The sequence below is a fragment of the Heptranchias perlo genome, chromosome 3 (assembly GCF_035084215.1).
Source record: "Heptranchias perlo isolate sHepPer1 chromosome 3, sHepPer1.hap1, whole genome shotgun sequence".
Classification (NCBI taxonomy): domain Eukaryota; kingdom Metazoa; phylum Chordata; class Chondrichthyes; order Hexanchiformes; family Hexanchidae; genus Heptranchias; species Heptranchias perlo.
This window is the reverse complement of record NC_090327.1, coordinates 90,686,566-90,709,940: the sequence shown is the minus strand read 5'-3', so window position 1 is coordinate 90,709,940 and position 23,375 is coordinate 90,686,566. Positions and strand designations below refer to the sequence as shown.

The window sequence follows — 23,375 nt, the reverse complement described above, 5'->3', positions numbered from 1 at the left end:
TATTTTGGCAATAATTTCAACTGTTTAGAGTCTAGAAGAATATTGCTGTTAGGATAGCAGGAAGTGTATTTATACTTTTTTAAAATTCGTTCATGGGATGTGGGCATCGCTGGCAAGGCCAGCATTTATTGCCCATCCCTAATTGCCCTTGAGAAGGTGGTGGTGAGCCGCCTTCTTGAACCGCTGCAGTCCGTGTGGTGAAGGTTCTCCCACAGTGCTGTTAGGAAGGGAGTTCCAAGATTTTGACCTAGCGATGGTGAAGGAACGGCGATATATTTCCAAGTTGGGATGGTGTGTGACTTGAAGGGGAACGTGCAGGTGGTATTGTTCCCATGTGCCTGCTGCCCTTGTCCTTCTAGGTGGTAGAGGTCGCGGGTTTGGAGGTGCTGTCAAAGAAGCCTTGGCGAGTTGCTGCAGTGCATCCTGTGGATGGTACACACTGCAGCCACGGTGCACTGGTGGTGATGGGAGTGAATGTTTATGATGGTGGATGGGGTGCCAATCAAGCGGGCTGCTTTGTCCTGGATGGTGTTGAGCTTCTTGAGTGTTGTTGGAGCTGCATTCATCCAGGCAAGCGGAGAGTATTCCATCACACTCCTGACTTGTGCCTTGTAGATGGTGGAAAGGCGTTGGGGAGTCAGGAGGTGAGTCACTCACCGCAGAATACCCAGCCTCTGACCTGCTCTTGTAGCCATAGTATTTATGTGGCTGGTTCAGTTAAGTTTCTGGTCAATGGTGACCCCCCAGGATGTTGATGGTGGGGTATTCGGCGATGGTAATACCGTTGAATGTCAAGGGGAGGTAGTTAGACTCTCTCTTGTTGGAGATGGTCATTGCCTGGCACTTGTCTGGCACGAATGTTACTTGCCACTTATCAGCCCAAGCCTGGATGTTGTCCAGGTCTTGCTGCATGTGGGCTCGGACAGCTTCATTATCTGAGGGGTTGCGAATGGAACTGAACACTGTGCAATCATCAGCGAACATCCCCATTTCTGACCTTATGATGGAGGGAAGGTCATTGATGAAGCAGCTGAAGATGGTTGGGCCTAGGACACTGCCCTGAAGAACTCCTGCAGCAATGTCCTGGGGCTGAGATGATTGGCCTCTAACAACTACCACCATCTTCCTTTTTGCTAGCTATGACTCCAGCCATTGGAGAGTTTTCCCCCTGATTCCCATTGACTTCAATTTTACTAGGGCTCCTTGGTGCCACACTTGGTCAAATGCTGCCTTGATGTCAAATGCAATTACTCTCACCTCACCTCTGGAATTCAGCTCTTTTGTCCATGTTTGGACCAAGGCTGTAATGAGGTCTGGAGCCGAGTGGTCCTGGCGGAACCCAAACTGAGCATCGGTGAGCAGGTTATTGGTGAATAAGTGCAGCTTGATAGCACTGTCGACGACACCTTCCATCACTTTGCTGATGATTGAGAGTAGACTAATGGGGTGGTAATTGGCCGGATTGGATTTATCCTGCTTTTTGTGGACAGGACATACCTGGGCAATTTTCCACTTTGTCGAGTAGATGCCAGTATTGTAGCTGTACTGGAACAGCTTGGCTAGAAGCGCGGCTAGTTCGGGAGCACAAATCTTTTTTTCAACAGCAGGTGGAGAAAACCTATAAGCGAGAAAGCAATATTGGATTTGCTCCTAACTAACAAGGTGGCACTAATCAATCAAGTTGAAGTAAGGGAAAATTTGGGGTCTAATGATCATAAAGTTCTTAACTTAAAAGTTGAATTGAATATAGAACAGATAGTTAAACCTATTTCAGTCATTTCCACACCATTCACCTGAGGAAGGAGGAAGCCTCCGAAAGCTTGTGGAATTTAAAATAAATTTGTTGGACTATAACTTGGTGTTGTAAAATTGTTTACTATTTCAGGAGAACAGACTTTAAGGGAATGAAATGCAATAAAATGGAAAGATCTATTTGAAAGGAATAATGTGGAAGGAAAATGGAAGTACAGAGGCAGTTTATTTCAGGACAAAACAAGAGATGGAAACAAGAATAGGAATTGCTAGACAAAAAAAGACCAAGGTCCATCTAGTTCACTTTCCACCATCCTGGTAGTCGCATGATACAGTGATAATGGAGTTATTCCCTGATCATAGCAATTAATCTCTAGCAACAGACCTGACTTGACATGAGGAAGACCCCAATGGTGGAGATCTTTGGGAACCATAGGTCCAAAGTCACCTGTTCCTCCCAAACATGCGACTCTTACCAAGTGTCATGTCTTAAATTACTCATATACTATATCCCAAAATGTAATTTTCTGAAAGAAATCTATCTAATTTGCATTGGAATGAATCAATACTAACTGTCTCCCTAGGGATCCTTTTCCACAGATTGACCACTCACAGTTTGCAGGTTACACAGTATGCAACACATCATGATGATATGGGACACAATCTATGGATTGTATTAGAGGCAGCCTCCAGACTTGTCTAGGCACTGGAATCATTGCTTCAAAACTCCAATGGTCTGCTTGATGATGTCTCGCACTGAAGCAGGGATCTGAATCTATCTGTGTTCCAGCTGAGCATGGATTTCTCACAGGTGCCATCAGCCAGGTCTGCAGAGAATAGCTCTTGTTTCGAAGGTGCCAACTTTGAACTTTACTGCAGCTGCCATGAAAGTGAACAGTTGCACTGCTTGTCATCATAAACCAATTGTACATTGATGGAATGGAAAATCTTGCAATTCATGAAGGTGGCAAGAGCACACTGTGTAATGTCTATGCAATGTATGACAAACTGGATTTGAGAGAATCCTGCAATCACTGAGAATCCCAGAGCCTTATCCTGCTGCTTCTAGGAGTCCACGAGAAAAGAGATGAAGGTGCTTCTTTCACAAACAAGACGCCAATCTTGCAACAATACTTGCATGAACTGCAGATTCGCTGATGTTATGGTGTGCTCCTCTGTAGTAGCCTCGAAATATCACTGGCAAAACAGTTCAGGGCTACCATGATCGTGACTACAATAGGCAGGGCCATGCTTGCCCAGGCAGCCAGCTCCAGATCTTCTTTGGAGCATGCAACATGGGTCTGTCACTGTCTCCCTGGAGAAGCATAGCCTCCTCGTGCATTTGATTTTGGAGAACTGCAGGTATGTTCTCCTTGTCAATATGTTCGGTTAGAAGATTAACAGTTTGTGTGAGCTGGCCTCCTCCTACTTGTAAGCCCTCTAGCTGTATGTCTGTTTCTTTTCTCCTCCTCCTCCTCCCTCTCCCAGTATGCCACATAGAGTCAGACTCCAAGAAGATCTCCCATGGAGAAAAAGGCTGAGCTTCCCACTTAAATGATGGATTAAAAAGAAATTCCTGTTGCATATCCCCTTCACAATCAATGACAGTACTGTACAGCAGAGCATATAGAATCATAGAATTTTCCAACACAGAAGGAGGCCATTCGGCCCATTGTGCCTGTGCAGGCTCTTTGAAAGAGCTGTCCAATTTAGTCCCACACCCCAGCTTTTTCCCCATGGCCCTGCAAATTAATCCTCTTCAAGTGCATGTCCAATTGCCTTTTGAAAATTCCTACAGAATCTGCTTCCAGAACCCTTTCAGGTAGTGCGTCCAGATCTTAACAACCCTCTGTGTGAAAAAATTTCTCCTCGTTTCCCCTCTACTTCTTTTGCCAATTATTTTAAATCTATGACCTCTGGTTACCGACCCATTTCCCACAGGAAACAATTTCTCCCTACTTGCTCTATCAAAACCCCTCATAATTTTGAATACGTCTATTAGGTCTCCCCTTATCCTTCTCTGCTCTAAGGAGAACAATCCCAGTTTCTCCAATCTTTCCACATAACTGAAACCCCTCATCCCTGGTATCATCCTAGTAAATCTCCTTTGTACCCTCTTCAAGGCCTTGACATCCTTCCTAATGTGCGGTGCCCAGAATTGTACACAATACTCCAGCTGAGGCCTAACCAGTGATGTGTAATGGTTTATCATGATTTCCTTGTTTTTGTATTCAATGCCCCATTTACAAAGCCAAGTATCCCATATGCCTTATCAACTTGCCCTGCCACCTTCAAAGATTTGTGAACATGTACCCCCAGGTCCCTCTATTGTTGCTCCCCCCTCAAAATAGTACCGTTTAGATTATACTGTCTCTCCATGTTGTTCCTCCTAAAGTGCATTACTTCACACTTATCCGCTTTAAAGTGTATCTGCCATCTGTCTGCCCATTTCACCAGCCTACCGAAATCCTCCTGAGGCCTGCTACTATCCTCCTCACTATTTACTATATTGCTAAGTTTTGTATCATCGGCAGACTTTGAAATTGTACTCCCTATACCCAAGTCTGGAGGTAGGTATACAGTGTTGTTCGCCAGGGGTACTAGGACCACTGCTTTTTTTGATATATATTAATGACTTGGACTTGGGTGTACAGGGCACAATTTCAAAATTTGTGGATGACACAAAACTTGGAAATGTAGTAAACAATGAGGAGGATAGTAATAAACTTCAAGAGGACATAGACAGGCTGGTGGAATGGGCGGACACATGGCAGATGAAATTTAATGTAGAGATGTGCAAAAGTGATTTGTTTTGGCATGAAGTATGAGGAGAGGCAACATAAATTAAATGGTACAATTCTAAAGTGGGTGCAGGAACAGAGAGATCTGGGGGCATACGTGCACAAACCTTTGAAGGTGGCAGGACAGGTTGGGAAAGCGGTTAAAAAAGCATATGGGATCCTGGGGTTTATAAATAGAGGCACAGAGTATAAAAGCAAGGAAGTTATGTTGAACCTTTATAAAACACTGCTTCAGCCACAACTGGGGTATTGTGTCCAATTCTGGACACCGCACTTTAGGAAAGATGTGAAGGCCTTAGAGAGGGTGCAGAAGATAATTCCTAGAATGGTTCCAGGGATGAGGGACTTCAGTTACTTGGATAGACTGGAGAAGCTGGGGTTGTTCTCCTTCGAGCAGAAACGGTTGAGAGGAGATTTGATCGAAGAGTTCAAAATCATGAAAGTTTTAGATAAAGTAATTAAGAGAAACTATTCCCACTGGCAAAAGGGTTGAGAACCAAAGGGCACAGATTTAAGGTGATTGACAAAAGAACCAAAGGCGACATGAGGAAAAACTTTTTTACGCAGCGTATATTTATGATCTGGAATGTGCTGCCTGAAAGGGTGGTGGAAACAGATTCAATTGTGGCTTTCAAAAAGGAATTGGATAAATACTTGAAGGGAAAAAATTTGCAGGGCTACAGGGAAAGAGCGGGGGTATGGGATTAACTGGATTGCTCTTACAATGAGCCGGCATGGGCTCAATGGGCCGAATGGCCTCCTTCTGTGCTTGTAACCATTCTATGATTCTATAAGTCCAGGTAATTTATATGTAACAAGAAAAGCAATGGTCCTAATACTGATCCCTGGGGGACCCCACTGCATACTTAGAGTTATACAGCACGGATAGAGGCCCTTCGGCCCCTCTCCACTCAGAAAAATATCCGTTCACCACTACTCTCTGCCTCCCATTCCTTAGCCAATCAAGTACTCAAGTTACCATCGTTCCTTTAATCCCATGTGCTTCTATTTTCCAAATAAGTCGGTTATGTGGTACTTCATCAAATGCCTTTTGAAAGTCACTATATATATCTACTGCGCTACCTTCATCAATCCTCTCTATTACTTCTTCAAAGAACTCAATCCGGTTAGTCAGAGATGATTTGCCCTTAACAAATCCATGCTGGCTGTCTGTTATTAACCCATGCTTCTCCAAGTGAGAATTAATTTTGTCCTTGATGATGGTCTCCAGTCGCTTTTCCACCACTGACGGTTAAGCTGACTGGCCTGTAGTTACGAGGTTTAACATTTGCAATCTATCAGTCCTCTTGCACCACTCCCCTAGCCAAGGAGAATTGAAAGATTGTGGTCAGAGCTTCTGCTATCTCCACCCTTACTTCCCTTAACAACCTAGGATGCAACCCATCTGGATCGGGTGACTTGCCAACTTTGAGTGATGCCAATCTATTTAGCACCTCCTTTCTATCTATTTTTATTTGATCCAATATCTCTACTCCCTCCTTCTCTGCTGTGATATTAACTTCATCCTCTTCTTTTGTGAAGACAGATGCAAAGTACTCATTCAATACCCTAATCATGCCCTCTGCCTCCACAAGAAAATTTCCTTTTTTGTCCCTAATCGTCCCCACCATTCCTTTAACTATCCTTTTATGTTTTATATGTTCACTTGTAGAAAGTCCGGAAATCACCCTTAAATCAACAGCTGGGATCAGCTGCTGGACCCAGTAAAATATCACTTGAAACTGCGAGCTGAGTTGTGCGACCGGCCTATGGTTTATTCAGCGGGACCAGGAGATGGTGTTAAAGGAAAAGACATTGGTGCTGTTCGGACATCACTGGGCTGATTTAAATATGTTAATTAGAATCTCCCCTTGTTTCAGATGGAAGTTTTATGTGCACCAACCTTACCCACCCCTGGAAAATTGGACATTGCCTAAAATGGGTGGGAAGTGGATGAGATAAAATTATTTCCAATTTCTTGTCTGCTATTGCTCGCTACTGGGACAAACGAAACCCTAACTAGAGCAAAATCAGCTCCATTTATCCTGCTGAAGTCGAAGGTTTCGCAGGTGAGGACGAGGGGAGCTCCAGCAGTGGCACAAACTTTCTTTGTGGGGTCTGGAACAGCACATCTTATTGTTCGGGCCACACAAAAATAAGTTTTATACTTACCTTACAAGTTTTATTGAGCGGAGCTCCACGAAGAAAGCAGTTAAAATTGTATGGGGTCCTATCTAAGAGATAGGACCTTAATTTGCATATATTTATGAGGCTCCTTCCTGAGTCAGGCAAGCACCTCAACTGCCCAAGAAAACAGTAGCGTTAAAATATCCACGGGCCAGGAAATGAGTGGTGAGTGTACTGCTCAGATGTTATGCCTAGTTTCCACCAGACATAGGGGTTAAAATTGCCCCTGTGATCTCTTCTAAACCTTTCTCTTTTAAAGTGTGCAGCTAATGGAGAGGATCACCGAATTGATTGATGGACCCAAGCTAGGCCTTTTAAAATCTACTTTAACAGATCCAAAGGTGGCCCAGTTCAGAGGAGTTCAGGTGCTGATGCACTTTAAAAGAAAAAATAAAACAGTAATGATGTTCAGAGAGGCGTAAGATGCGGCTATGAGCACGTGTATCATGACTCTATCTCTCATTATTGATGCACTTCAATATTTCCTGCTGTCTATGGTTGAATCTAAAGTAATGAAGGCATCTTTGACACGTCAATTTAAATAATTGGTAGAATATTTGATATCTATTGGTAAGGCTTCTTGTCCCCAGCAGTCATATACTGGAATATATATTTTTGAATTTGGTTGTCCCATTGTGAGAGGGGAATTGCAATAATTTTTTTCTGGCCATCTTGGTCAGTGAATGAAAAGGGGTCTGCATTGAATGCCTGCTGGTGTACAGCTGAGATGTAGTGACAAACATGTGTCTATATTCTTTAACTGTGGTGTGGTGGGAGAATATGTCAATGGTTCCCGGTTGGATGAAGAGACTCGAGTCTGCAGAACCGCCTTCATTTCTGAAGTTCACCCAAATTTTACAGTCTCCAAAACACAATTCCCAATGTTCGTCTCGAGCATCGAATACAATTAATTCTCTCGACTCATCTGTAATGTCCATCTGATATGAATGGACCTGGAATTTCAAAACGGAAACAAGATAAGGAAGGAATCTAGTTTTTTATTTTCAATCATTGCTAGAATATTGAAGGTTATCAGATTGCTAGCAGCCTAGTAGAGGCCTAAGTGGTTCATGCAAGTATAGCTGCAGGTTATAGATCAGTTGTTGTTCTCCAGTGGCAGATGGAAGCGCAGAATTTTTTGTAGTATGTAACTTACCTGAAGCATTACCTAAAGCTGTGCATAACATAAATAATTTAAAGTTTACTTGAAGTGAAAAATGGCCTGATTTACTCTAAGCTTCTCCCATAAGAGCTTTGACGAATTTACATTACAATCACCTTTCTTCTTTTGACCAAAATATCAGCGTATCTTTGTATGCTCATTTGTTGGAATACTGGGGAAGTTGATGGGTTGCTGTAAAGTTTAGCCTTATTTAGTGTGAATATAAGTCTATAAAACTACATTCTACCAGCAAATCTATTTTAAGTTGGTTATTAAAGTGAAGTCTGTACTTAAAGTTACATTTTGTACTGTTAGAAATTTTGTTTTCCAGATTGCCGATTTCTGACGACACTATAAAACTGTTCTTTCCATTCCTGATATGCTTACAAGTATTCAAAGGGAATGAATGACAGAAATACCGTATGTTTCTTGCATCTCTTCACACAATGAAATTGCTCTATTATTCATTGTTCTTTTACCAAATCCTCAATAAGCTGATGACTATGTCAATTAGCATCATGTCTTTCCTGTTCAATGCACACCAATATTACTGTCAGGCTATTTTAGTTTCACTGTTTACATTTTCTTCCAGTGCCCTGTGGTGGAATTTTAACTAAGCGCAGAGGGAGCATTCTGTCACCAAGTTACCCTGAACCATATGACAACAATTTGAATTGCATCTGGAAAATCATAGTGCCGGAAGGTGCTGGCATACAAGTAAGGACGTTATTTCTCCATTGCTTATTCTATTTGCTTGTATCTAATTCCAATTATTTAGATCTGATGCTTCTGTTTCTATCTTAATTTGTTTTGTACTAGTGCTGATGTAACAAAGCAGTGTTGTTTTGCTCATATTGTTCAATTAAACTGTACAGATTCATACAGTGGTTTTAGAGATATAAGGAAAAAAGGAAGAGTATCTATCTTATAACTTCTATCAGTGTCTGTAACTCTTGGTGCTGGATTCCAGAGCCAACATTTGAGCAATATCATCTGTCATCTTGCCTTGGTTTAAGACTGCTACCATTGAGGCCTCATATAGCCTGGCACCATTTATCTCTCTCTTATAGAATCTGCAGTTTCAGGTTCTTTTAGCCACTGTATTTCTGATAAAATTAAACGACTGCTTGTGCAATGCACATGACTTCTGTGTATATGTTTTGTGAATTAGTGCTGATTTATAAATCTGCCCCCTGGTGCCACTGACAGCATGTTTATTGCACAAATAGGCAATCTACCTGCAAACATTCATTAAACTTTCACTAAATATGGAGTTGTCTTATCTCAATTCAGACAACCAAATTTGTTTCCATATTGATTTGCCACCTGGCATCATCATTCCCTTGTTCTTGCACTCTGATGGTACCTAACATCTTCTACACTATCTTCCATTTATCTTCTGTCTTTAATCATCCAAATCCCCTTGAATACAAAGGTGGTAATGCTGAGAATTATTCGATGTATATACCAGGTTACCAGTGCAGACACTTCTACAATTTATATTCAACTGAACCCCACGTTACGTTTTTCTTTACCTCCAGGCCACAACGTGATGGAGATAATGTTAAAAGGGATTAGCAGAGATTCCATTTGAGAAGATTGGCATGAGGTTTCATCTAAAAGGGTCAGAGTGAGCTTTTAAAGCACAGGCCTCCTCCAGTCCTTTGTAACTGTTCTTATATGAGTAGTACAGTGATATAGGGACTCGACAGGATAGATGCAGAAAAACTATTTCCTCTGCCAGGGGAATCAAGAACAAGGAGGCATAATCTTAAAATTAGAGCTAGGCCATTTAGGAATGAAATCAGGAAGCACTTTTACACAAAAGGTGGTGGAAATCTGGAACTTTCTCCCCCAAAAGACTGTGGATGCTGGGTCAATTAAAATTTTCAAGATTGAGATCAATAGATTTTTATTAGGAGATGGATATGAAGGAAAAGGCAGGTAAATGGAGTTGAGGTACGGATCAGCCATTATCTAATTGAATAGTGGAACATGCGTGAAGGATTGAATGGCCTACTCTAAATCACAATAATTTTCCCAAGCTTCTACATTTCATTGCTACAAAAAAATCTTGGAATAATAGTAATATTTTAATGGCCACTTTTTGCACAAAACATTATATCCTTCAGGCATTTATCAATTGAATTTATTATCAACATTTAAAAGAAATGAATAAAGCATCAGATTTTACTGTATTTGTCTGTGTTTGGAATAATCTCATTCACAGTTTACATTCAGCAACTTTGATTGAAGTACATACTTTCAGTATGGCTTGTATTCTCCTAAATTAATGTATTTATGTCTTTCAGGTTCAAGTAATAAGCTTTGCAACAGAGCATAACTGGGATTCATTGGATTTCTATGATGGAGTCGATACAAATGCTCCAAGACTTGGGAGCTTTTCAGGTAAGAAGCTAAATAAGACAAATTTATATTAAGTAAGTAAATTCATAAAATTAAACATCATGCTCAGATTTTCATATATTTCCTCTCTTTTCGTTAGTTCATTGTTACCTGAAAAACTTAAAAATTGGTAATCAAGAGCAGCAATCTCACCAGTGAACTGAGGGATATCACGAACTGCATGAGCATAGATCAAGTGATTTATGCTGATCACCTAACCTTGGATGAGATAACCATATCTGTCAGGTTTTGCTCTTTGGGAATGAGATTCATTAGTTTTTCTTTTAAAAGTGTAATCTATTTTAATGCATTTCACTTTTCAAATAACCAAAACTCGCAGTTTTCGCTCTTTTTGTTCCTAAATCCTAGAGTCTCTCCCATATAGTCATTGGGCTCGATTTTACAATGGTGGTGGGATGGCAGCGGAGTGGGGGGGGGGGAGGGGGGAGGGGGTGAAGGTGCACGTGGCAAACCCATATGAACAAAACTTATCGTTTCTGACGCGATGGCATGGTGATTGCTGATGATTAACGTCCTCTCCGGGTTTTGCGCTCGGCAGCAGTCTGATCGACAGGCTGGCAGCCATCAGGAGCTGCAGTGCAGTGGGGAGGAGGCGAGAAAGAGAGAGTGAGACGTCATCTGGTGCCGGACTGGAAGACTGGCGGGGGAGAATGGAAGATGCGATGCCGGACTGGAAGACTGGCGGGTGGGAGAATGTAAGATGCGATGCTGGACTGGAAGACTGGGGGGTGAGAATGGAAGATGCGATGCTGGACTGGAAGACTGGGGGGTGAGAATGGAAGATGCGATGCTGGACTGGAAGACTGGGGGGTGAGAATGGAAGATGCGATGCTGGACTGGAAGACTGGGGGGTGAGAATGGAAGATGCGATGCTGGACTGGAAGACTGGCGGGGGGGAGAATGGAAGATGCGGCGCTGGACTGGAAGACTGGGGGGTGAGAATGGAAGATGCGATGCTGGACTGGAAGACTGGGGGGTGAGAATGGAAGATGCGATGCTGGACTGGAAGACTGGGGGGGGGGAGAATGGAAGATGCGATGCTGGACTGGAAGACTGGCGGGGGGTGAGAATGGAAGATGCGATGCTGGACTGGAAGACTGGGGGGTGAGAATGGAAGATGCGATGCTGGACTGGAAGACTGGGGGGTGAGAATGGAAGATGCGATGCTGGACTGGAAGACTGGCGGGTGGAGAATGGAAGATGCGGCGCTGGACTGGAAGACTGGGGGGTGAGAATGGAAGATGCGATGCTGGACTGGAAGACTGGGGGGGGAGAATGGAAGATGCGGTGCTGGACTGGAAGACTGGCGGGGGTGAGAATGGAAGATGCGATGCTGGACTGGAAGACTGGGGGGGGAGAATGGAAGATGCGGCGCTGGACTGGAAGACTGGGGGGGGGGAGAAAGGGTAAGATCGGGGGGGGCTAGAGAGAGGGGAAGATCAGGTGGGGAGGCGAGAGAGGAAGATCAGGAGGACATCGGGAGAATATCGGGAAGACATCGGGGGGAGGGGGTGAAGAGGAGCACATCGGACCAGGAGACATCGGACATCGGAGCCGGGTGGAAAGGTAGGTTGATTTTGTGTTTTCACTTCAGTCTATGGTTTTTTATTTAATTTATTTAGTTTCTTGTTCCCTGATCCGGCCCTTCACCAGGCGTGAATCAGAAGCGGTGGGCAAGCCACCCAGGTAAGTTAAAAATCGTTCCAAGTACTTGAGGCATTTTACTTGTGACAGATTAAGTACCTCAATAAGGTACATTTGGCTCTTTAACTGCCATCGCTTCCGTTTTCAGGTCGCCCGTGCGCACACAGGTGGGTCCCTGAGAAACTCAGAAGTCGGCAGGTTGGAGCCGGCTTCTGAATCCGAATGGGATTTCTGCGATTTTCGGAGCCCCTTCGCTCCCAACGCACCCGCAATTGCCTCCTAAAATCACCCCCATTATTTTTATATGATACATATGGAATTGAAGGTGTGGGAGAGTTTCTCTGTGCAAGAAAGGTAGAAAAATGATAAATGTGTTTATGATTTTACTATACCTTTCGCACAAAGCCTTCACCCGGGTGTTCCCTTTTGAGTCCACTTATGTTTGCCAACAACTGATACAATGGAGATTGTTGAAGGCCAATATACTCATGTTGGTGTCTGACTGTATTCACACTGACCATGGTGAGGTCTAATTTCTTCTAATACTGGTAACATACAGTTAAATGTACATTAAGGATGTGTAAATTTATGAGATGGCTTTAAAGTGCCAAGTGTAAACTTTAGTATATACTCCAAAAATTCCTCCTAGCTGTAAAATAGTATCGCACAATAATGCCCAGATGTGCCAGTAACATATTTCCATGTCAATTGCTTGCTATGTAGCAATTAAAGGGAAACATGGAAAATTCCTACAAATTACTAATTTCTCACATTGCATGATTACTCCAGTTTCAACCTGATGTTAAATCAGTTGAGGGAGCAGCCAGAGTTTGCATGAACAGTGAAGCTGCATCCAGCTTATGGTTATTGGTAACAGGAGACTTGAAGCAACTCTGCTTACATCTATTGCTGGACGAGTTGAGAGGAGGAGGAACGGGAACATAATAGACCATTGCCAGGAAAGACCAAAGGCATAGGAAATGGATCTTCAGAACTCATTACTACTTAGGGTATCACATACAAATCAGGTACCATAACCTCATTGAAGACCTGTATTTTAGAAGGCTGCTTTTCAACACAGACATGGGCCCCAAAATTCCTCAGGGGTTTCACTGGTCTCCTGCCCTAGATCCAGCGATAGACTAGTGTAAACCCCTGGTTTCACTGGATCTCTGCCATTTCCGAGAGCTTCCTCAATGACTTGTAAGAGATGGAATTTTCATCTGCCTCTTCCAAGGTAAGTGGTGGACAGGGGGCAGAGCCAGGGTGAGAACTTCCTAAGTCAGGAGTTCCTACTCCGCAGGCGCCAGCAGGACCTGGCATAGTAGTAGCGGCTGATGCGCTGAGTGAATGGAGGTATTTCAACCACCACAAGGGGATTGGTGGGACCCACCAGTGGGATTCAGGCCAGGCAAGTGGGCTATACACCTGAAGAGTGCAATTATTTTCTAAACTGTGCAGATCAGCCCCCTTGATCAGAGGGCCAAAGGGAATGTTGCGAAGGTGAGGGGAAGTGGCGGGAGGGGGTGTGCTGGGAAATCCCTCTACAAGGTTATACCAAAGACGAACTTCCATTGGGCGTGGGGCAGGCAGGCACCAGAAATGTGACTATAGTGGCACTTTGGCCTACTCCATGCTAATGAGGTGGCACTAACCCCACAAACGTGGACGGGGTCAAAGTTGGAGGGCAGTGTTGGGCTCGATTCTGGCAGAACTGCCAAGGTCGTGACCTGAGGAATTTTGGGCCACCTCTGTCAGCAAAGGGCAACAAACAACAACTTGCATTTGTATCGTGCCTTTAATGTAGTAAAACATCAACAGCAACAGCAATGTGCATTTATATCGCGTTTATCATAAATGTGGATTTATGAAAGGACCAAGAGATTGATTAAGAGGGAAAAAATAGAGTATAAGATTAAACTTGCAAGGAACATAAAAGTGGACTGTAAAAGCTTCTACAAGTATGTAATAAGAAAAAGATTAGTGCAGACAAATGTAGGTCCCTTACAGTCAGAAATGGGAGAATTTATAATGGGGAACAAGGAAATGACAGAGCAATTAAACAAATACTTTGGTTCTGCCTTCACGGAAGAGGACACAAATAACTTCCCAGAAATGCTCGGGAACCAATGGACTAGTGAGAAGGAGGAATTAAAGGAAATTAGTATTAGTAAAAAAAATAGTGCTGGAGAAATTAATGGGACTGAAAGCCGATAAATCCCCAGGGCCTGATAATCTGCATCCCAGAGTACTAAAAGAAGTAGCCATGGAAATAATGGATGCATTAATTGTCATCTTCCAAAATTCTATAGATTATGGAACAGTTCCTGCAGATTGGAGGGTGGCAAATGTAACCCCACTATTTAAAAAAGGTGGGAGAGAGAAACCAGGGAACTACAGACCGGTTAGTCTAACATCAGTAATAGGGAAAATACTAGAGTCTGTTATAAAGGATGTGATAACAGGGCACTTAAAAAATATCAACGGGATTGGACAAAGTCAACATGGATTAATGAAAGGGAAATCATGTTTGACAAACCTACTGGAGTTTTTTGAGGGTGTGGCTGGTAGAATAGATAAGGGAGAACCAGTGGATATGGTTTATTTGGATTTTCAGAAGGCCTTTGATAAAGTTAGTGGTTAGTGTGCAAAATTAAAGCACATGAGATTGGGGGTAATATACTGGCATGGATTGAAAATTGGTTAACAGACAGGAAACAGAGAGTAGGAATAAATGGGTCTTTTTTGGGGTGGCAGGCAGTGACTAGTGGGGAACAGCAGGGATCGGTGCTTGGGCCCCAGCTATTCACAATATATATCAATGATTTGGATGAGGGAACTAAATGTAATATTTCCAAGTTTGCTGACGACACAAAACTAGGTGGGATCGTGAGTTGTGAGGAGGATGCAAAGAGGCTTCAAAGTGATTTAGACAAGTTGAGTGAGTGGGCAAATACATGGCAGATGCAGTATAAGGTGGATAAATGTGAAGATAGCCACTTTGGAAGGAAAAACAGAAAGGCAGAGTATTATTTAAATGGTGATAGATTGGGAAATGTTGATGTACAAAGGGACCTGGGTGTCCTTGTATACCCTGCAGGTGCAGCAAGTAGTTTAGGAAGGCAAGTGGTATAATGGCCTTCAGTGCAAGAGCATTTGAGTACAGGAGCAGTTATACAGAGCCTTGGTGAGACCACACCTGGAGTATTGTGTGCAGTTATGGTCTCCTTACCTAAGAAAGGATATACTTGCCATCGAGGGAGTGCAGCGAAGGTTCACCAGACTGGTCCCTGGGATGGCAGGACTGTCGAATGAGGAGAGATTGGGTTGACTCGGCCTGTACTCACTCGAGTTTAGAAGAATGAGAGGGGATCTCATTGAAACATATAAAATTCTGACAGGGCTAGACAGACTGGATGCAGGGAGGATGTTTCCCCTGGCTGGGTGGGGGGGGGGGGGGGTCCAGAACAAGAGGTCACAGTCTCAGGATACGGGTTAGGACATTTAGGACTGAGATGAGGAGAAATTTCTTTACTCAGAGAGTGGTGAACCTGTGGAATTCTCTACCACAGGAGGCTGTGGAGGCCAAGTCACTAAATATATTTAAGAAGGAGATAGATAGATTTCTAGACACAAAAGTTATCAAGGGGTATGGGGAGAGAGCGGGAATATGGTATTGAGATAGAGGATCAGCGATGATCATATTGAATGGCCTACTCCTGTTCCTATTTTCTATGTTTCTATGTTTCTATGTTTAACAGCAATGTGCATTCTTATTTTTAACATCGTAAAACGCCCTAAGGCGCTTCACAGGACTGTTTTCAAACAAAATTTGACACTAAGCCACATAAGGAGATATTAGGACAGAAGGAGGTAGGTTTTAAGGAGCATGTTAAAGGAGGAGAGAAAGGCCGGAGAGGTTTAGGGAGGGAATTCCAGAGCTTAGAGGCCTAGGCAGCTGAAGGCAGACCACCAGTGACGGAGCGATTAAAATCGGGAATCGTAAGAGGCAAGAATTGGAGGAGCGCAGAGATTTTGAAGGGGTGTAGGGCTGGACGAGGTTAAAGAGATAGGGAGGGGTGAGGGCATGGAGGGATTTGAAAGCAAGGATGAGAATCTTAAAATTCAGGCGTTCCTGGACCAGGAGCCAATGTAGGTCAATGAGCACAGGGATGACGGGTTAACGGGACTTGGTGCGAGTTAGGATATGGGCAGCAGAGTTTTGGATGAGCTCAAGTTTACGGAGGGTGGAAGATGGGAGGCCAGCCAGGAGAGCATTGGAATAGTCATGTCTAGAGGTAACAAAGACATGGATGAGGGTTTCAGCAGCCGATGAACTGAGGCAGGGGCAGAGACGTGCAGTGTTACAGAGGTGGAAGTAGGCGGTCTTGGTGATGGAGCAGATATGTGGTTGGAAGCTCACCTCAGGGTCAAATAGGACACCGAGGTTGTGAATGGTCTGGTTCAGCCTCAGACAGTGGCCAGGGAGAGGGATGCAGTTGACAGCCAGGGAACGAGTTTGTAGCAGAGACCAAAGAAAATGCCTTCGGTCTTTTCGATATTTACTTGGAGGAAATCTTTGCTCATTCGGTATTGGATGTCGAACAAGCAGTGTGGCAAAAATGAGAGACGGTGGAGGGGTTGAGGGAGGTGGTGGTGAGGTAGAGCTGGGTGGCGTCAGCATACATGTGGGACCTGCTGTTGCATTTTCAAATGATGTCGTCTAGGGGCAGCATGTAGATGAGAAATAGGAGGGAGCCACGGTTAATCCTTGGGGGACTCCAGAGGTAACGGTATGGGAGTGGGAAGAGAAGCCATTGCCAGTGATTCCCTGGCTACGACTGGATAGATAAGAATGGAACCAGGCGAGTGCATCCCCCTTTGGATGACGGAGGAGAGGTGTTGGAGGAGGATGGTGTGGTCAACTGTGTCAAAGGCTGCAGATAGGGAGAGAAGCATGAGGAGAGACAGTTTACCACAGTCACAGTCAAATAGGATGTTATTTGTGACTTTGATAAGGGCCGTTTCAGTACTGTGGCAGGGGCTGAAACATGGAGTTGCGGGAAAGCTTTTGGATTTGGGAGGCGACAAGATGTTCAAGGACTTTGTAAAGGAAAGTGAGGTTGGAGATGGAGCGATACTTTGCAAGGACAGAGGGGTCAAAGTTGGGTTTTTCAAGGAGGGGTCGTGATGACGGCAGATTTGACGGGGAGGGGGACAGTACCTGAGGAGAGGGAACCACTAATGATATCTGCTAACACGGGGGCCAGGAAGAGAAGTTGGGTGGTCAGCAGTTTGGTGGGAATAGGGTCGAGGGAGCAGGAGGTGGGTCTCATGGTCAAGATGAGCTCAGAGAGGGCATGAGGGAAAATAGGAGAGAAACTAGAGAAAGACCCAAGTTCAGGGCTAGGGTAGGGGGGAACCGTTGGGGAGGTTTGGCTTGGTGGGCTAGGAGAACGGAGGGAAGTGGCAGGGGAAGCTGAACGGATGTTCTCATTCTTAGTGACAAGGTAGTCCATGAGCTCCTCGTTTGTTGGAGGTGAGGGTGGAGGATGTAGGGGAGAGGGGTTTAAGACGACAGTTTGTAGTGGAGAAGAGAAGCCAGAGGTTATCTTTGCATTCCAGGATGATGCTGGAATAGTCAACAGTTTTGGCAGGGGAGAGCAGGACTCAGTGCTTTATGTGGACCAACCAGATTTGGCAATGAATGGCTAAACCAAATGTCCGCCATAAACGTTCAAGTCTACATCCCTTGCACTTAAGGGAGTGGTGAGGGCCATACCAGGGGGAACGACCAGGGTGAGAGAGAGTAATGCCTTTAATGGGAACAAGGGCATTAAAGATGGAGGTGAGGGTGTGATTGAGCAGATCGGTAGCTGCAGAAATGTTGTAGTGAATGGAAGGTCAAAGGCTAGACAGTTGGGAATTTGAAAGTGCTGTTGTAAATGACCTGGGGGAGAGTTTTTTCCAGGGGCAGACACAAAAGGATGTGGGTTCGGGAGGGGGCAGGGGATGTGGGTGGAGATGGATGCAAGGAAGTGATCAGAAATGGCCTTATCTGCGATTGACACAATGGGAGTAGAGACGCCACGCGAGATGGCAATGTTGAGGGGGCAGACGTGAATATGGGTAGGGGTGTTTATATGGAGGGAGAGATTAATGGAGGATAGGAGGGCAGTGAACTCGGGGGAGAGTGGGCATGATGAGTTGAGATGGAGGTTAAAATCACCGAGGATGAAAAGTCGCTCAGTGCAGAGGCTGAGGGAGGAAAGCAGTGAAGATATCCCAGTGAGAAACTTGGTGTGGTACTTGGGTGGGCAGTAGAGAGCCAGGGTTTTAAAGGGGAGGTGAAAGGGGTGGAATAAGTTGAAATGCTCAACGGAGGAGAAGGTGCCAGAGGAGTAGGGGGACAGACCAAGGTGTGATTTGGTGATCAGGTTCGCACTGTCACCGCTGCAGTCTGGGCGGTGGAAGATATAGCCAGGTGGCGAGGCTTCATTAAGGGGGAAGGTTTCATTACCCATCAGCCAGGTTTCCATCAAGTCCATGGTGTCAATGCAATCATCCACAATAAGCTCATGGATGGCAAGGGCCTTGTTCACAAATGAATGGACATTCTGGAGGGAGATGCGGAGAGGGGCGTGATAGCTGATCCACTGGCAGTGTCCACAGGTTCAGCGCTGGGAGGGTTAAATGAGACGGGAAGGAGATTGGCAAGATTAGCCCCCAGCAGGCGCGCTGGGCGGGCAAGTCAGTGAGAGAGTAGGATGAGACAGTTGGGGTTGCTACTCGTAAGGAGGCAGCAGCGAGTGCCTTGATGGGCACTTCGAAGGATGCCAAGAGAGGCACAGAGGGAAGCTGTAGGCTTATCTAAGAGAGAGTCAATCCTGGTACGGCAGCAAGAGAATAGGAATGTCAAGGGGTGCTGAAGGGTTGGGGTAAGGATTTGGGGGGTGCAGAGTACCTGAGAGGGGAGCAATGAAAGGAGGCATGACTACAGGAGATGGGGGGAGGCCTTGGAGGGGTAAAGGGAAAAGAAGAAAAAAGGGGAAATAGAAGCGATGGGCTCAGGTCCGGAGCTGCAGCCAAAATGCACACGTGAATGGACACAGGGAAACTCAAGTTACATAGGCGTGGTTACATAGTAAGATTGGGATAGATATGTCCCGGTAATAAACAGGGAAACAGGTGGCACTCCATATAAAATGAGCACTGGATTAAACTTCTATGCCACTGCATATTTCCAGGGATCATTTAGCGACATTATTGGATCAGTCAATATGCAATTTGCCACTGAATTACAGAAGTTACAGAAGCAATTTTTCAGTGTGCTTCTGCACTTATAAGGAAGACATCATACAGCAATAGTTTTACAGATTAGAGACATTTTTTCAGATATGAGGTATTCCACAAGTACAAGGCAACATCATTTGCTCTTGCGTCAATATTCATTCCACAATGCCTCCTCCTTTGCCAATACAAAGTGTTACTGCTTACTTGCCTAACTTACAAGTGGTATGCAATCACAGATGGAAAATAATGCAAGCAGTTGCTCATGTTTCAAGCTTTTTAAGTGGTAGACCCTTGGGAGACATGGACTACCAAATTCCAGCTTGTCTGCTGACACCTTTGAGAATTCCCATTACCCTCAGGAAGCATAAGGTCATTTATTTTGGATCTGAGAAAGACAAATCAGAATATGTTCTTAATGGTGAGAAACTAGCAGCTGTGGAGGAGTAAAGGGATTTAGGTGTCCATGTGCACATATCACAAAAAGCTAGTGCACAGGTGGAAAAAGTAATCAAAAAGGCTAATGGAATGATGGCATTATCTCAAAGGGTTTGGAATGAAGAAGTGAGGAAATGTTGCTTCAGTTGTATGGAGCCTTGGTCAGATCCCATCTGGAGCACTGTGTTCAGTTTTGAGCACCGAACCTCAAAAAAGAAAGAAAAAATCTTGCATTTATGAAGCACCTTTCATGCAGATTTGCTAGAAAAATAAAGCAGGACTAAGCAGGGTTATGTTATAAGGACAGGTTGCATAAAATTGGTTTGTATTCCTTTGGGTTTAGAAGGTTGAAGGGTGATCTAATCAAGGCCCTTAAAATGTTATAGGGACTCGATAGGGTAGATACAGAGAAACTATTTCTTCTCGTGGGGGAATCCAGATCAAGGGGACATAATCTTAAAATTAGAGCGAAGCCATTTAGGAGTGAATTCTCCAACTCTCACACACAAAGAATGTGGATGCTGGATCAATTGACATTTTCAAGATTGAGATCCACAGATTTTTGTTGGGATGGTTATCAAGCAAAAGGCGGGTAAATGGAGTTGAGGTACAGATCAGCCATGATTGAATGGTGGAACATGCGCAAATGGCTGAATGGCCTACTCCTGTTGGTATGTTCCTATGAAAGGGCAATAATAAGGCATAGTCATGTTCAAGCCTTCATTGATAAATAGGAACAGTGCTAAATATTCACTTAAAGGGATGTAAGCATTCCAAAAAATGCTTTGGCAAAACCTTTTTCATTTTGTTTAAAGGAGAGGGGAGAAAACCTAAAAGTGTTATATGAACCTTGCTGGTCAGAGTCCTCATACTATTTTGCCCATGGAATGTATCGTAACTAAGAATAATTCTGTTCTCACCTGGTGTCCACCCATTTCATAGCACCCATTTCTAGCAGTGGCCATGAAATAGTGATCAGAATCGGGAACCCATACTGATTTTTGCTTCCCCTACCCAAGAACATTCAGTGCCTGACCACCATCCTAGGAGAAATCAGCTAACTCAGAACAGGCTGAGGACTAAACTTGAAACTTTGCTGATCTGCATAGTTCAGATACTCACTAGATAAACTCACTGGGGTCGGGTGGGGCGGGGGAGAGGGGGTGGTGAGGTTGGTCTTGGGCTGCAGTGCAAAATGCATTAGTGAATCAGCAGCCTGTTTTACAGCTTGCCTGATTTTCTTTTCCATGACTTCAACAGAAAAGAAAATCGGGCGCATGTGAAATGAGCTGCCGAATACTATCACCTGTTTTGTGCTCTTGCCGAAGACCAATTGTAGCCCCCAGTGAGTCATGGGGGGCACAAGCTTAGATTTATTCCAAGTTTTTTCCAGAATAATAGGACGAAAGTCTATATGAATTAAGTTTGAGTAGTCTAAATCAATTTGCTAGTCGGTCTGATCCACAGCTTGCCATAATTTGGCACTAAATTGGGAGTTTTCATCATAAGATCGTAAGTAAGAGATCATAAGATCGTAAGAGATAGGAGCAGGAGTAGGCCATTCGGCCCCTCGAGTCTGCTCCGCCATTTAATGAGATCATGGCTGATCTGATTTTTACCTCAACTCCACTTTCCCGCCCTTTCCCCATATCCTTTGACTCCATTGCTGATCAAAAATTTCAAAGTCAGAGAAACCATAAGGCTGAGTTGTGTGGAAAGATTTCCGAGAGGATGATTTTGCCAGCAGCCGGCTAATCTCGCCTAAATCACGACTGAATTTCCTCGGATAGGTAAAAATCAGTCCCTCGAAGGAGAAAGGGAACAAAATCTGACAAGGGAGCAAATCTTCTCTTACCATTCAAGGTGGATCAATCAATGGCGATGTCTAAAGGGACATTTTCCCAGGTCAGTACACAGGGATGCCAGATTGGTTGGACACAGCAAATATTGGAAAATTGGGCGGGTTGAAGTGCACAATGGAAAAGGAACCTGCCCAATTTTCCAATTTTTACAGCATCCAGATGATTCAGTACATCTGGGTGCAGATCCACGAAAATCTTCACTCTGCACTCTAGATCATCCACGATCTCGACTGAGGCGAATGATGATGGGGAGGGGGGAAGTGAGAAGACTGTGAACAAAATTACAAGCAAAAACAAAATTGAAATGAAAATATGAAATCCAAATGCTAACTTTTTTTATTTTTATTTTTTTTTCTCCCCTCAGGCACTACGATACCAGTGCTCCTCAACAGCACATCTAATAATCTGTACCTCAACTTTCAGTCAGATATCAGCATTTCAGCTGCTGGCTTTCACCTAGAGTACACAGGTAATGCAGTACTTATCCAAATGGACTCTCTTATGCTTTTCTAACAGCATTATCTTTGCTTTACTCTACTGACACTTATTTTTCTCTCTTATTTGGCTTGCTATCCCGTACATTGTTTCCTAGTTGATGGTTTGCAGGTGACCTGCTCTTGGCTGTCTGCCAGTGCTTTCCTACAATTGGCTGACAGGAGGTGGTTGAGAATGGATTAACTTATTTTTTCCTCTCTTTCTTCCCTGCCTGGTGGTGCCCAGTTTCCTCCATATGACCAGTTTAAAATTAAAGTCCCAATTTTAATTTGGGCACGGGTGAGGTGTATGGAGGGAGGGAAACTCCCATGGAGAGTTCGGTGTGAGGCCCAGGCCATTTTAACGCCTGGACATCCCGATATCTGCAGTTAAAATCACATTGTGGTGCCAGTGACATCATCAGGCCATGACTTTTGAATTTAAAGTAGGCCCCCACCTGCCACCTACCCACCCCAACCACCATTTTAACTACCTCCTGCCCTGTTTGCGCTGAGAGGGCTGGGTTAAAATCAGGCCTGAAAAACTTATCACATGGAGAATGATCATGTCAATCCATGTCCCAGTATGCCAACACTGCTCTAATCCATGACAAAATCTGTCTAATACAAATAAACATCAGGATGTTTCTTACTTTCACTGGTAAAGAAACCCCTTTCTGTTGTCCATTCTCATTATTTAATAAGCTCAGTTGTAAAAATAAACAAGGAAAACTATCTCACAGGTCAAAGAAAAGGTGGTTAAAGACATGTTTCAGAGAATAATTGTGGTCAATATTTATGGCTCTTTGAACAGAGCATGTCATTTTAAGTATCGGTGGCTAATATGAAGTATGGTTTTGCAGCTATCGGACTGGATTCCTGCCCAGAACCACTTACTCCCAGCAACGGAATCAAAAATGGAGACAGATACTTGGTTGGAGATGTAATATCATTTCAGTGTGATCGGGGATACTCTCTTCAGGTGAGCAATTGGAGTCATAATAAACAAATCATTACTCCTTTTACAAAGCTGTACAGATTCTACCATTCCATTTGGTGTTTAGACAGGTCATTTGACGAAGGGACAATATTTGTCTGTGTTCAGGTAATGCTTCAGAGACTAAAGGGGGAAATTTCATCTCTCCAATCCAGGGGAAACAGGGTGGTAGCAGAATTAAAATTCCATGGGTACACTTAGCACCTCATTCCTGTTCACTGCCATATTAACCACGCAGATTTTTTTAGGCGGGCGCCTCATGAATACCCAAAATCAGGGACCTGGCATGTCATTTTAGTGTCAAAACAGAAGTCCTGCCCAGCACAGAACCGGCTGAGCAAA

General features: G+C 44.0%; 1 protein-coding gene across 1 annotated transcript in view; it reads left to right on the top strand.

The window, feature by feature from the left end:
* csmd3b (CUB and Sushi multiple domains 3b) overlaps positions 1 to 23,375 on the top strand; it is a 1,733,930-nt gene that overhangs the window by 1,528,592 nt on the left and 181,963 nt on the right. The window contains exons 35-38 of the mRNA XM_067976258.1: positions 8,495 to 8,619; positions 10,215 to 10,311; positions 21,928 to 22,032; positions 22,900 to 23,018. Of these exons, the coding sequence (XP_067832359.1) occupies positions 8,495 to 8,619; positions 10,215 to 10,311; positions 21,928 to 22,032; positions 22,900 to 23,018 (446 nt within the window). The remainder of the gene's footprint in view (positions 1 to 8,494; positions 8,620 to 10,214; positions 10,312 to 21,927; positions 22,033 to 22,899; positions 23,019 to 23,375) is intronic.